Source organism: Crocodylus siamensis, chromosome 13 (genome assembly GCF_052110815.1).
Source record: "Crocodylus siamensis isolate JL-2025a chromosome 13, ASM5211081v1, whole genome shotgun sequence".
NCBI lineage: Eukaryota > Metazoa > Chordata > Crocodylia > Crocodylidae > Crocodylus > Crocodylus siamensis.
The window spans coordinates 38,273,277-38,285,316 of NC_143407.1; the positions used below are offsets into that span (position 1 = coordinate 38,273,277).

General features: G+C 47.1%; 1 protein-coding gene across 3 annotated transcripts in view; it reads left to right on the top strand.

Moving 5' to 3' along the window:
• The first annotated feature begins 1,065 nt into the window (after positions 1–1,065).
• Positions 1,066–12,040, top strand: part of MYO1C (myosin IC) — an 87,283-nt gene continuing 76,308 nt past the window's right edge. Inside the window, exon 1 of one of the 3 annotated variants that reach the window (XM_090024945.1) lies at positions 1,066–1,240. In XM_090024945.1, coding sequence (XP_089881071.1) covers positions 1,166–1,240 — 75 coding nt within the window. In that variant the 5' untranslated portion in view covers positions 1,066–1,165. Of the gene's footprint in view, positions 1,241–6,279; positions 6,399–6,424; positions 6,808–12,040 lie in introns of those variants that run through there. The other 2 variants (XM_090024947.1, XM_090024943.1) reach the window with 2 other exon arrangements.

Genomic DNA, 12,040 nt, shown 5'->3' on the forward strand with positions numbered 1-12,040 from the left:
TACTTAAGGATAAATTGATTATTTTCATCTGAAAAAAATCAGTAATTCCAAAGATGAAAAATCGCAGAGCAGGAACAAGCTGTTTCTCTGCAGATATAAAATAGTGTCACAAATTATCTTGCCATTTTTCCTTGTAAGCCTATTCAATTTTGGGTGGCGTTTCAGATGTATGTAGCTATAAATGTTTATGATCTGGGTATCCTCTGTTACAAGTCTTCTCATCTGGAGTTGGTTCTTGCTCAGAATAAGACTAAAGGCCCAAACGTGGCTGCACAGAGTAGACTGAACCAAAAAAAACCCCTGCTCTTGCAATATCTGGCATGTAGCCTTCTGGTTGGTAATCTTTTTTTTGGTCTGTCCAGTGTTACCTGTTTTTGGGGATTTGCAGACCGCAGGTGCCAGCTGGGGTGCATGGCAGTGTCTGCTTCTGTTGGGGAGGATGATGTTTAAAGTGCAGCCAGGTGGTGCGTTGATGGATGCCTCAAAATGTAATATATTGTGCTTTTTCTTAAATCAGGCCTTGCCAACAGTTTTTTTCCTGCTGTAATGAAAGTAGGAAAACATTTGTATAGTTTTTTTGGAAGTTTCTTTATGGCAGTAAACTTTTGCTGCTGCTAGAATTGGTCAGCTATGCTGAGCTAAAGTACAGTGCACAGTAATTTGGAGAACTTGCTATCGTGGGAACTGTTGGTATTTCCTGTTGCCCCATGTCTTTAAATCCAACGTCTTGGAGTCCAACACAGAAAATTTTTCCGGTACAAAATCTCAGGGTGGTGCTTACGGAGTTCACTGTACAACATTTCTGTGCCAACAACTGTCAAGTTGCATCCATAGCAACCTGACTTTTCTGCGTCCCCCGGGGCTGAAATGGACCATCTACACAGTTAACAGCAATAAACACAGACATAAATTAATGGGTCTTGGAACTGCCTTGACATGCTGTAACAATCCAGAGTTTAGTGGAAACTAGTGCTTGAACTTGATTGTAGTTTGGACTCCCATCTCCATTTAGTATAAATGTGAGGAACTGGCTCTTCCACTCACACTCGAGCTTCTGGATCAAAGAGCCCACTTAGTCTCTTGTTTCAGGGGATCCTGCTGCTGTTCCTTGATGCCAGTACTATCCTGTGAAGGACGGAGACGTCGCTAATTTAGTACTGGAAGGATGGAACTGCAAATTGAGTATGTTCCCACAGGAGAAATCATCCGTGTGGTCAGTCGGAATGGAGGACGCAAGACTGTAAGTCTGTGTTTCTTACTGTTCTGTTTTCACCTCCTGCTCTAGAGTTACTGTCAAGGTTACCAATTAACTTACCTTTGAGAGCGATCTGAAGATGAGCTTTGGCAGTTGCTTCATTAATGATTGCAGCCGTGATTTCAACAGACACGGTAAATTCATTAACAATTAAATTAATGATACTAAAAGGGAAAGCAAACGGCTGGAAATCAGGGAAATAGCAAAAGAAGTACATTCGTGCAGTGTAGTAGTCAGTCCATAGTGAACGTGAGCTGTAGTTACAACGGGGTTATCGCTGTGCAGAGCTCAGTAGATAACATCAGAATTTGGCAGAACCTTGCAAAACAATGAAGTGGGGAAAAAAGATTTTAGAAAGGCTTTTAGGCAGCTTCAGTAATCGCTGCCCATGTTGCCATTAGGTTCATAAGTTAGAAATATAATCCAAAACTCATTAAAAACGGTAATGGTAAGAATGGAAGAAAGCAAGATGAAAGTTGCCATCGTGCTTGTGAACTGGGTACTGAATCTAGTTAATGCGTGGTTACTGAATGGTGGTACATCCTAGACTCTTGTTTTTATGTTCACTGTTAATGGCATACCAATGTCACTCGGCTATTGATGTATTATCCAGTGTGGAAAGCGGAGCTAAATACTTCTGAGGAGTCCCAGTTTGTATTTTTTTTTTTTTTTAAACTAAAATGTTTCACTTCTCAGATCTCTACCTAGTGGCAGTGTTTTATTTAGACTATTTATGTACAGCATTCAGTCTTCTGACTCTTGGTGCAAATTTGACAGAAAACGAGCTAAAATAAAAGGGGCATTTGAGAGAAGGGTTTAAGGCTTCTGCATGACTTGTCTGGACCTCTGACAGTCAAGGGACAAGTGGTAAGTTTTGCTTTGGTTTTGAGTTTTTGTTCTTATTGTCGAGGTGTTTTCTAGCTACAAAATGGCGATTGGTAGTTCTGCTGAATTAATAGAGCGCACTAGGATTAGCTGCATTGTATCTGAGGTGAGCGTACTTCCCTTTAAAGGAAACTCGTATTTTGCTGCTTTCCATTTCTGCGTTACCCTTGGTCTGTATGTACTTGAGGTACTTGAGAGACAACTGGGCAGTTCAGTAGTTATTTATAAAGTTACTTAAACTAAGTAATTCCATGTTTAAATCAAGTTGTGTGTGTTACAAACTAGTCAGGGGGGATCAGCAGGCACTGGGGAAGTCCCTGTTCCCCCAAGCACCGCCAGGAGTGACCAGGAATAATGGTCACAGGCTGGCAGAGGGGAGATTTAGGCTAGGTATCAGGAGGTGCTACTTCACCGTCAGGGCGGCTGGGGTCTGGAACCAACTTCCAAGAGAAGTGGTGATGGCTCCTACCCTGGGGGTCTTTAAGTGGAGGTTAGATGAACACCTTGCTGGGGTCGTTTGACCCCAGTACTCTTTCCTGCCATGGCAGGGCGTCGGACTTGATGATCTACTCAGGTCCCTTCCGACCCTAGAAACTATGAAACTATGTATGCCCCATCTGAGGTACTTGGGTGCTTCCCACTAGCATAATATCTAGGCTCCTTGCAATTTTAAAAATATATTCATCCTGACAGCACACCATGAGGTTGGGAATATTATGTTCTTGTTTGTAGTCCCACAGCAAACCTTTGGAATGGCTAATTGGGCCTTGGTTGCTCATAGTCGTCCATGTTTGTCCTCAGAGGTGGAACATCCTTCCTCTCTTGTTGCTTTCTGCAGTAATTTGTAAGCATAAGTTTCCATTGCTCTGGACATAGCAATTTTTTTATGTAGCCCTTGGTTTTACTGTACATTTCTATTATTCGTGTGGCATCTATTATACATCCCTCCAACACTGATAGCAGGAGTATTTTGTGCAGGGGCCTCACCTGGTGAAGCAACCACTAATGTTATTTTGGCTTCCTATGATTGCCTTTTCACTAAGTCATTTAAAATGCCCCCTTGAAAACTGAACAACCTGGCTAGCGTGCAGATCACACGTGCAAATGGACCCTGGGTGGCCAGTCTCCCCCAGAGAGACGTGTTCCCTCCAAATTCAGCTGGAATGGTGGTTCCCTTAGCGATCCAGAGGGGAGGTGAGAGAGGGAGAAGCTGTCACTTTAGGCATTTAAAACAAAATACTGAAAGTGCAGAAACCAAATTGCTGGTCTGAGAACCGCATGTGCTGTGGAGACGCTTTTTATATCGGGAACTAGAGAACGGGTTAATCAACCATCTGGTCCAGCAGTGGTTGGAGGAGTTTTAGTAAGTGGACATGCTATGTTTTCAGTAACCTTAGGTTTGTAAGTGAGAATATGTGGACCTTTCAGAGATAAATGGTTCTGGCAGAGCTTAGTTCTCCTATTTCAGCAGGACGTACCACACTGCTCCAGCTGATGGGTCTAGAATTTCCTCTAGATGTTGATCGGCCTGCAGTCAAGTCTGCCTCATTACCATCGCCTTAGCATGTATACCTGGGGAGAGGAAAGCTGAACTGCAGTGAATTCAGAGCATGCTAGTGATCATGTAGGGCCTTTGCACCTGTCTCGCAATTGATGCGAAACTGCCACTAACAGGCATCCTTACTGGCAATTGTAAAAGGGGCAGTAATGTCCCGGATCCCAGCAACTGAACTTTACACCCCAGGGATCCTTCCAGAAGCTGGAGAAGGCCTGTTTCGAGACCAGTGTAGAGAAATTTAGACCAATGCTAAACGGGTTCTTTTGATTAAGCATTATTTTCTTTGTTCCCTCTCTCACTTTTCTGCTGGGAAATAAACATACATTCAAATTGAAAGGAAATGCAGGGGAAATGCAGCTGTGCTCTAGAGCATTAGTTCTACCTCTCAGCAAAAGGGGTCGTTTAAGTATACCTCTGTCTCCGTCTGACCTTGCTGGTTTTTTCAGTTTGGTGACGACTAATCGTTTTAGAAATATAAGAACTGCCATTTACTGATTCAGGCCATAGGTCTATCTTGCCCAGTATCTTGTGTCACGCAGAGGGAGTGCTTTACTGCAGCTGACTAACTGGCTCCACAGTGAAGCGTCCCTGTCTACACATGAAGCGGTATTAGGGTGCAGGAAATTAACTCCACCATAGGATAGTACTGTCCCTGACTGAAATGCATGTGTATATTGTGACTGGGGCACCAGGGTGCTAAAGTGTGGGGCTAGGCGATAAGCACTCTCGCACCCTCCCCGTGCCCCAGCCAGCCCCTCCACCGCCACCGCCACCACCACCCAGCGCCTGGGGCTGCCCCCCTGGGCCCCCTGCCAGCCCGGGGCTGCTCGGTCCCGGCTCAAACTGCTGTGGGCCCAAGTGCATGTGCAGACGCTGTGCCCAGGAGCAGCTGACTCTGGTGCGGACTGTGCCAGAGTTTATCATGCCACTGGGACGGCATGTGTAGATGCACCCACCCTGGCAGAGTGGATGCTGAAAGGGAGAATGGATAACGTATAACCAGGGTTTTTTCTATCGTTCCTTTCCCGCTTGCAGCCTCTAGCATTTAGGGCCTAGGAAGCAGGGATACAGCCTCTGAATCTCAAACTTCCACGTTCAGTAGCTACTGATGCCATTTTCCTCCAAGGATGTGTCCGGTCCCTTTTTGAATCTGGCTCAGCTGTCATTTTCCACAACATTGTCTGGCAATGAGTTCCACACTTTTTACTTGCACGCTGTGATAAAAAAAATCTTTATGCAGTGATCTAGTGAACTGGGCAGATGTAATAAAGTACAGTGTCAGGTTTATGAAATGTGTGTTGTGTGAAACGCTTTGCTTGTGGACATGTTGAAGTGTCCAGGAAAATGAGTTACCGTTTTAAGTAAACCAGGAATTAGAGAATTATGACGCTTAGTTTTTGTTTAGTCTGCCTTCCTTAAAGGCTGACGCTCTCTCTTCACTGTTAGGCAATGAAGCTGTAGATGCCACGGAGGACTTCTCCTTGTGAGGCAAGAAAAAAGCAGGGCTTAGAGATGTGGTAGACCTGCTTGTAGCTGAAGGTAGGGAAGTACGTCGTGTACTAGTCAGTTGTCATGGTTCCTTCTTTTCATCGTATGAGATGCGTGACAACAGTGATGGCTCCAGCTGTGCAGAAACAAAAGCAAAACGTCACAGATATTCTGCTGTAAGTTTCCATCTTTTTTCCCCTCGGCCACTCAAAAGGCAGACGGAATCATCAAGAATATGCATGAAAAGAAGCAAAAATAACTTGCTAAGGAAGAGAAATAGGATCGGGATGACGACAGAAAGCACAGTTACTGGGGTGTAGTTGTCTCTTCCCTTTTCCCTACTAAACACCACTGCATGCAGGATGCACAGGTGAAATGAAATGGCAAGAAATGAAAAAGAGAAGGGGACTCTCCTTGAGTGGCAGTCCAAAGGTGTGCAGCTAAGATCAGCATTGGAGGAGAAGAGTAAGGCACTGGGGAATGGGCAGTGGAGCCACGAATGTGCTGCCGGCTGTCACCTGAGCCCAGGCTGTCGGTGTGCGTGCACTGTGGAAAGAGGCTTACCTGTAGCATAGACCAGCGGCTGAGCTACCTGCCGATGTTGGCTTGCTTTTAAATTTTTGTCTTGCTGGAGGAAATACGTATTTTCATTTACACAGAATAAAGCCTCTCAGAAGTTTAAGAATCCAACACTGCTTCTTCTACAACATTTGTTCAATGAAGTCTGCTTTTCTAATGGAGTAGGTGGGGTCAGTTGGCATTGTTTCACACGCTAATCTGAAAACTCAAATGCAGGAAGAGTAATCTGGAAAGGTTTTCATCTGGTAGATCTCTCGGGCATCTGGGACGCTGACTCAAGCGTTCCAAGAGAGGATGGAAGACAAGAAGGTGGCGCCGACGGAAAACAGAGGAAGAAGGCACCTACCCCACAGATTTAAAGTAGCTCAAATTCTGCGTTCGGTAACGGTAGTTTGAACCAAAGTCTGTGGAAATTCAGACTGGCAATGGCCGAGGCTCCTACATCCTTAGCCTAAGACCTGGAGCGAAGCTGTTAGAATGAGGAAACTGTGAAATACTCAGTGACTGAAGAGAACCGCCCAGAACGGAGAGGCCCGCCAGAGCCTGGTGGAAAGGCTGCAAAGCGTTGGAGGCCCTTCCTACAAAGGGACACTCCGGTACGCGCGCAATGACAGGCTGATCCTTCGGTACCAGGTGAACCAAACAGTGAGGCTCTTGACCCCTCGCGCCCGGACCGTTTCCGGTGCATGGCAGCAGAGGCCGGAGCCGGACGGCAGGCGCGCAGACGCTGTCCTTCCGCGGGAGGAGAGCGTTGTGGCCCCAGCCCCGGCGGTTTTGTTGCCCTCCGCTGGACGTGCTCCAGCGTGTGTAGCGGGGCCCGACGCTGGGCGCAGGCCCCAGACGCGGCCTCCCCCGCGCCAGGCCGGGCCGGGCCGGGCCGGGCGCCGCAGGTGCGGGCGGGGCGGGGCGGGGCGGGGCGGGGCGGCGCAGTCCGCATGCCCGGCGCACGGACATGCTCACTGGGGCGAGCCCGGCCCCGCTCCCGCTCCCGCTCCCGCCGCCGCCGCCGCCGCCCTCCCCGGCCCGGCCGGGCCCATCGCCGGTGAGCTGGCGGCGCGCCCGGGGCACGTGTCCCCGGGGAGGAGGGGGCGAGGGGGGGCCGGCCAGCACGTGGCTGTAGCGGGCAGGGGCGGCGGGGAAGGGGCTCCCGCGGGTGCGCTGTGGTGTGAAGCTTTGCTTCATCTGCCTTCGTGATGCCGGGAGCTGTGCACCCCCCTCCCGCGCTCAAACCGGCTCCGCTTTTAGAAACTTCTCCCATCTCCCAACACTGCCTGGTTCACGTTGTCCTCCTCCTCCTCAAGGCCCGTGCTGCCTCTCCTTTCCTTTGGGCATTTGCTGGCACATCTCTTCTTGGCCTTCTCTGCTCTAGACTAATGAATCCCGGTTCTTCCTGCCTGACCTCATAGCCTATTTTCCAGCTGTCTGTTCATTTTTGTTGCTTTCCTTCAGACCCTGTCCAGTTTGTTCATAACTTTCTCGAACTTGAGACTGGGCCAGGCGTAAATGGAGCAATACTGTGTGTGCACAGGGTTTTCTGCACCAAAGGACCTTGTTGAACCGTACTCGGTTAATGATTCAGTCCAGCTCGGCAGTGCTGTCCTTACCTGTTTTGTGCTTTGTGCATGCGATTGTTCCTTGCTAAGTTTAGTGCTTTGCACTTTTCCTTACTGAAATTCAGGTTGTCTGTCATAGGGGTGTAGGTTGCAGCCGTGTTGGTCTAAGGACATGGGCAGACAAGGTTCTTTGGGTGAAGCTGATACCTTTTATTAGACCAGCTTAAATGGTTGGAATTTTTTCCCCCCCAACTAATTAAGTTGCTCTAATAAAAGATATCAACTTCACCCAAAGAACCTTGTCTGCCATTTTGTCGTCAGGCCCTTTTCCCACTTAATCAAGGCCATTTTGAGGCCTATTCCTATCCTTGTCAAAGAGCAGCAAAGCACATGCTTGTGATAGCCCAACAACCTGTGGAGCAGGGGCTGCCCCCCTCCCCAGCACGGTGCCAGACTCAGGCATGCAGAGGCGTTTTGCTTGGTGCACGTGCCTCGGGGTGCGTGGCGGAGAAGGGGCCGGGCTGCCGCAACAAGGCTTGGGTCCCTTGCACTCTGCCGCGTCTGCCCCGACACGCCAACATCTTACAAGTCCTGGGCATTTTTGGCACTCTGCCCCAAAAAGTTGTTGACCCCTGCTTCGGAGTTGTTCATGGCTCAGGAGGACCCGTACTTCAGAGCTCCATTGACTGCAGTGGGTTTTGTGTTTTGTTGTTTTTTAACAAGCGGGTTATTCAACCAAACGAACAAACAAAAAACCAAACGAGCAAACAAAGAGAAAAACAGCTCTGCAGCAGAAAGTGTCCAAGACGACTTAATTTGTTAATGGCATTTGTTTTACTGTTGTCTTTGTCAGAAATGTCATGATAGTGTCTTGTTCTTTAGTAGGCAGACAGGTCTCAGATCATTTTGAGAGCAGAGACCCTGCATGAAATAGAGGGCAGTAAAATATACAGTTTCAGACTTTGATTTGATTTGTCTTTTTTTGTTGTTGTTGATTCCAAGCTTAATGATCAGTTTCTTTTAGTGTAACGGTGAGCTGCTGATATGGTTAATCTTTCAAAAAACATAAAGTCCACTAGAATAGAGTAGTTCTAAACCACAGAAATAAAAGGAAAGTCTTTTCTCCAGTCTAAAATATTTCCGTGTAGCGCTACAAATCACATTTTTATGAGCTTGCTAACAGTTACCAGTAAGTTTTACATTGCACAGTCTGCACTGAGTCAGTGTTTATTCAGGGAAATGGCTTTCAACTGTGAGACTTGTTTGTTAGCTTTAATAACTGAAACATTCAGACCCACACATTATAAAGCACTATCCCTGGTCACATTTTTGAGAGAAAGATGAGAGATATTTGAAACATTTAAGTAATGGTGTGTTATACACCGTGTTTCTGGCTGAAGCAGACACTGATATGGCCAACAGGGTAGATTTAAAGAAAGAAAAGACTGTTACACAGCCAGAGGTTTTTTGCAGCCTTTGGAGAACTTCCCTAAAGCGATACAAAGAAGCGTAGCAGCCTTCTTTCCCATTAACTCGTCACCAGCCTTCAGTAACAGGTTGGGCTCTGCCTCCCGGATCTGGTTGGCAGTTCCGAACTGATTCCTCTGCATGCTGGGAGGGAAACCACACCTCTGTCGTCCTGCCAAAAGGTCTGCATCCAACTTCAAACTCGGATGTCAACACAGACGACACTTTTGCCTTGTTTTGTGGTAACGGCGAAGTTAACAGGGAGTGGCTTAGTGCTTTTCTTCTTAGCTCTTTCTTTGCCCCTGTGCACGCATGGGGGAGGTGCTTTTTTTTTTTTTTTTTTTAAGAGCACATGTGGTTTTTCTTCCCCCATTGGTTCTGCTGAGTTGTAATAATCATTATTTATACAACAAATACTTTCAGTGCACTGTACAAACATTATCTGATGAGGAAAACACTGTGATGCATGTGTTATCTTCCAGTTTGGGTGACTGTAGAGGGGGCCAGCAGATGTCTGCTGATCCTTTAAGAGTGGATCGGACTATCAGCCGCCCGTGAGAAGAACAACTGGACACTTAAAGAGTAAAAGTTTCTTGAAGATGGTTCAAGTCTCCAGGTTTTTGGAGATTTGTGGTCAGTTCCTCCTTCAAAGTAGTGCACCGTAAAGAATTACCGAAGGCATGGTGTGAGATTCAGAGCTACCTGATAACTGGGAAATTTTAGAAAGGAGAGTCACTTTGACAATGCATCTCACCTTCCAAATGACTGAAAAACGTACTTGAAAAATCTGCCAGATACAGAACCAAAATAAACTCAGCTCTAATGTTTAACAACCTCTTGAGAATCTCCAGGGTCGTGGAACTTTTGTACTGGGTTTGCAAATCTTTAATCACTTAATAGGCATTTCTCTTGTCTACTTCTATCTTTACTATTTATTTATGCATGAATGTTACTCTCTTTTTGATTTAAAGCCATGGCTGGGGGTTGGGGAATCGCAAGCAGTTCTGGCAAAGTGAGAAGAGTAAAGACGGGTAGGACCTGACAGTGGTAAAGGGGCGGGAGCACAGTCAGAAGCTTTGCCTCTGATCTTAGATTGCCTCAGTCTGGCAAGCTGCTGGTCAAGGACTGGAAACAGAACCATACAGAGCCCTGGGTAAGAGCCAGAACATCTGCTGCTGATTAAACAGGTGTGGTGGATTTCATGTCATCCTGGTCCTAATGGAAGTAGTGTCTTTTTGGGAAAGGCTTCACATGGTTCAACTGGTATGCACTCTATGTACATTCAGTCAGATTTGCTTGCTTTAGTCACAAAATGGAAACTTTGCATTCCTATCAGCTGAGTTAACTGATGATTTGGATGGTAGAATAAAGAGTTCCCTGAGCAGATTTGCAGAGGACACAAAGGATTGCAAATACACTGGAGGACAAGAAAACAATTTAGAAAGATCTTGATAAATTGGAAAGCTGGGCTAGAGCCAAGAGGATGAAGTTCAATGCTGGCAAATGCAAGGTGCCGCACCATTGGAAGAATAAATCAAAAACACAAATACAAAATGGGTGACGGCTGACTGGATGAGGCCGCGGAACAGTGAGGCGGTGCAATAGATGCTGTAGGGAGATTGTAGAATCTTTTTTAGCATTGGAGGTTTTCAGGAAGATTTGGATAAGCATTGGTTAGGGGTGACCTAGGAGTAGCAGTGTCTAAAACATTCTGCAAAGAGCAGCAAGTGGGAGCCCAGGAGCCTCCCCCACGTGCATTGCTGGGAGATCACAGGAGGACCTCTGCAGCCCAGACCAGGTGGAAAGTGGAAAGGACCATGCTCGGCAGCAGTAGAATGAAACAGAGCTCCAAAAACACCTTGGTTATGAAATAAGATTAAAGGAGCTGACATAAGTTCATGGAGGGGATAAGATGACAAAAAGGGGAATTTTTGCTCTCCAGTTGACATGGGTGATATGTGGGGCTGTTTGCGGTCTCCAAGGTGCAGAGCAGTGTGGAGGGTGTTTGGGTTTTTCTGACGCTGGGCTTTTCTGGTTGCCATGTGGGACTGGGAGGGAATCGCCCCCCCCCCCCTTGTTGCAGCAAGTTTCTGGTTGGGGTGCAGATTTTGTCTGGGGTGTTCCTTCCTGGTCTAAAACTCCCAAATTCCTGGTTAGAGGTCTTGCACCTCTGCTTGGGGTTAGAGCAATCGTCCCACTTGGGATCAGGAACGTATTTTACCCCATTGTCACACCAGGGTAGATTATCGGGGGTTTTGCCTTCTGCAGCAGGGGAGTTGTTTTCCTTGTTGTGTATTTTAACAAACACTTCCTGTCCTTGAAGTTGTAGGACGTTGACAGTGCCCTCATCCCCCTGCTTTGCGTGTGGCAAGTTAGGCCATTCTGGATGTTTTAGGGCAGAGTTGCTCAGAAATAGAAGAATAGCTTAGACAAATGCCTGTAGAGGATGCACTGCCCTATGCAGGGGGTGAACTAGATGCGGCCTGCTGAGGTCCCTTCCAGCCCTACTTCTCTACGATCCCAGAACACTGCAGCGCTGTGAGTGTAGGTGGGAGTCTTTCACAGCTTTCGTATAGTCAGCAGAATATTAACTCGGGCTACATCTGCACTAGGGAACACTTTATCAGGTTGGGCATACTAACACGATTTATTGGCAAAAGGCTTGTAATGGTGAATGCAGCTGCACCGTGTACTGGTAAGGTAGGGTCACCTCCGAGAAGTGAAACAAGCTATATCGGTACAGCACAGCTTTGCAAGTGGAAACTGCCAGGGGCTTCAGCCGGCACAGCTCAGTGATCCCACCTACTCGCAGCCGGGAGCTCCGCCGCTATGCTGGCAGAAGCCTGCAGAGTTGCCTGGCCCATCTCATTTTGCTCTTGTTTACATCTGTACAACCTCCTGATGTAGCAGAGCCATTGTCCTCATGACGAGGCTGAGGAAAATGAGGCTTGGCGTAATGAAAGGATATCCGAATGTGTAAACATGCTCGGAGACATTGCCTGTTTCTCATCTCCGAGGGTGTTGCCTTAGTTTCAGCTGCTGTAAGTCAGGTAAGGTGAATTGTCCCGTGAGTTACGTGAAGTCTTGTTTTTAGAGATGAGTTGTAGTGCTGTCCCTGGCATTTTAGGCTTCACCCTCCGTTAGAGTAATGTCTTTAAAGTCGCTAAGTAGATAATCTTAACTCATGAGCTCACTGCAGAAACACTGAGGAAGAAACTGCTGCCTGTCTTACCCAGGGAATGGAGAAGGGTAGGA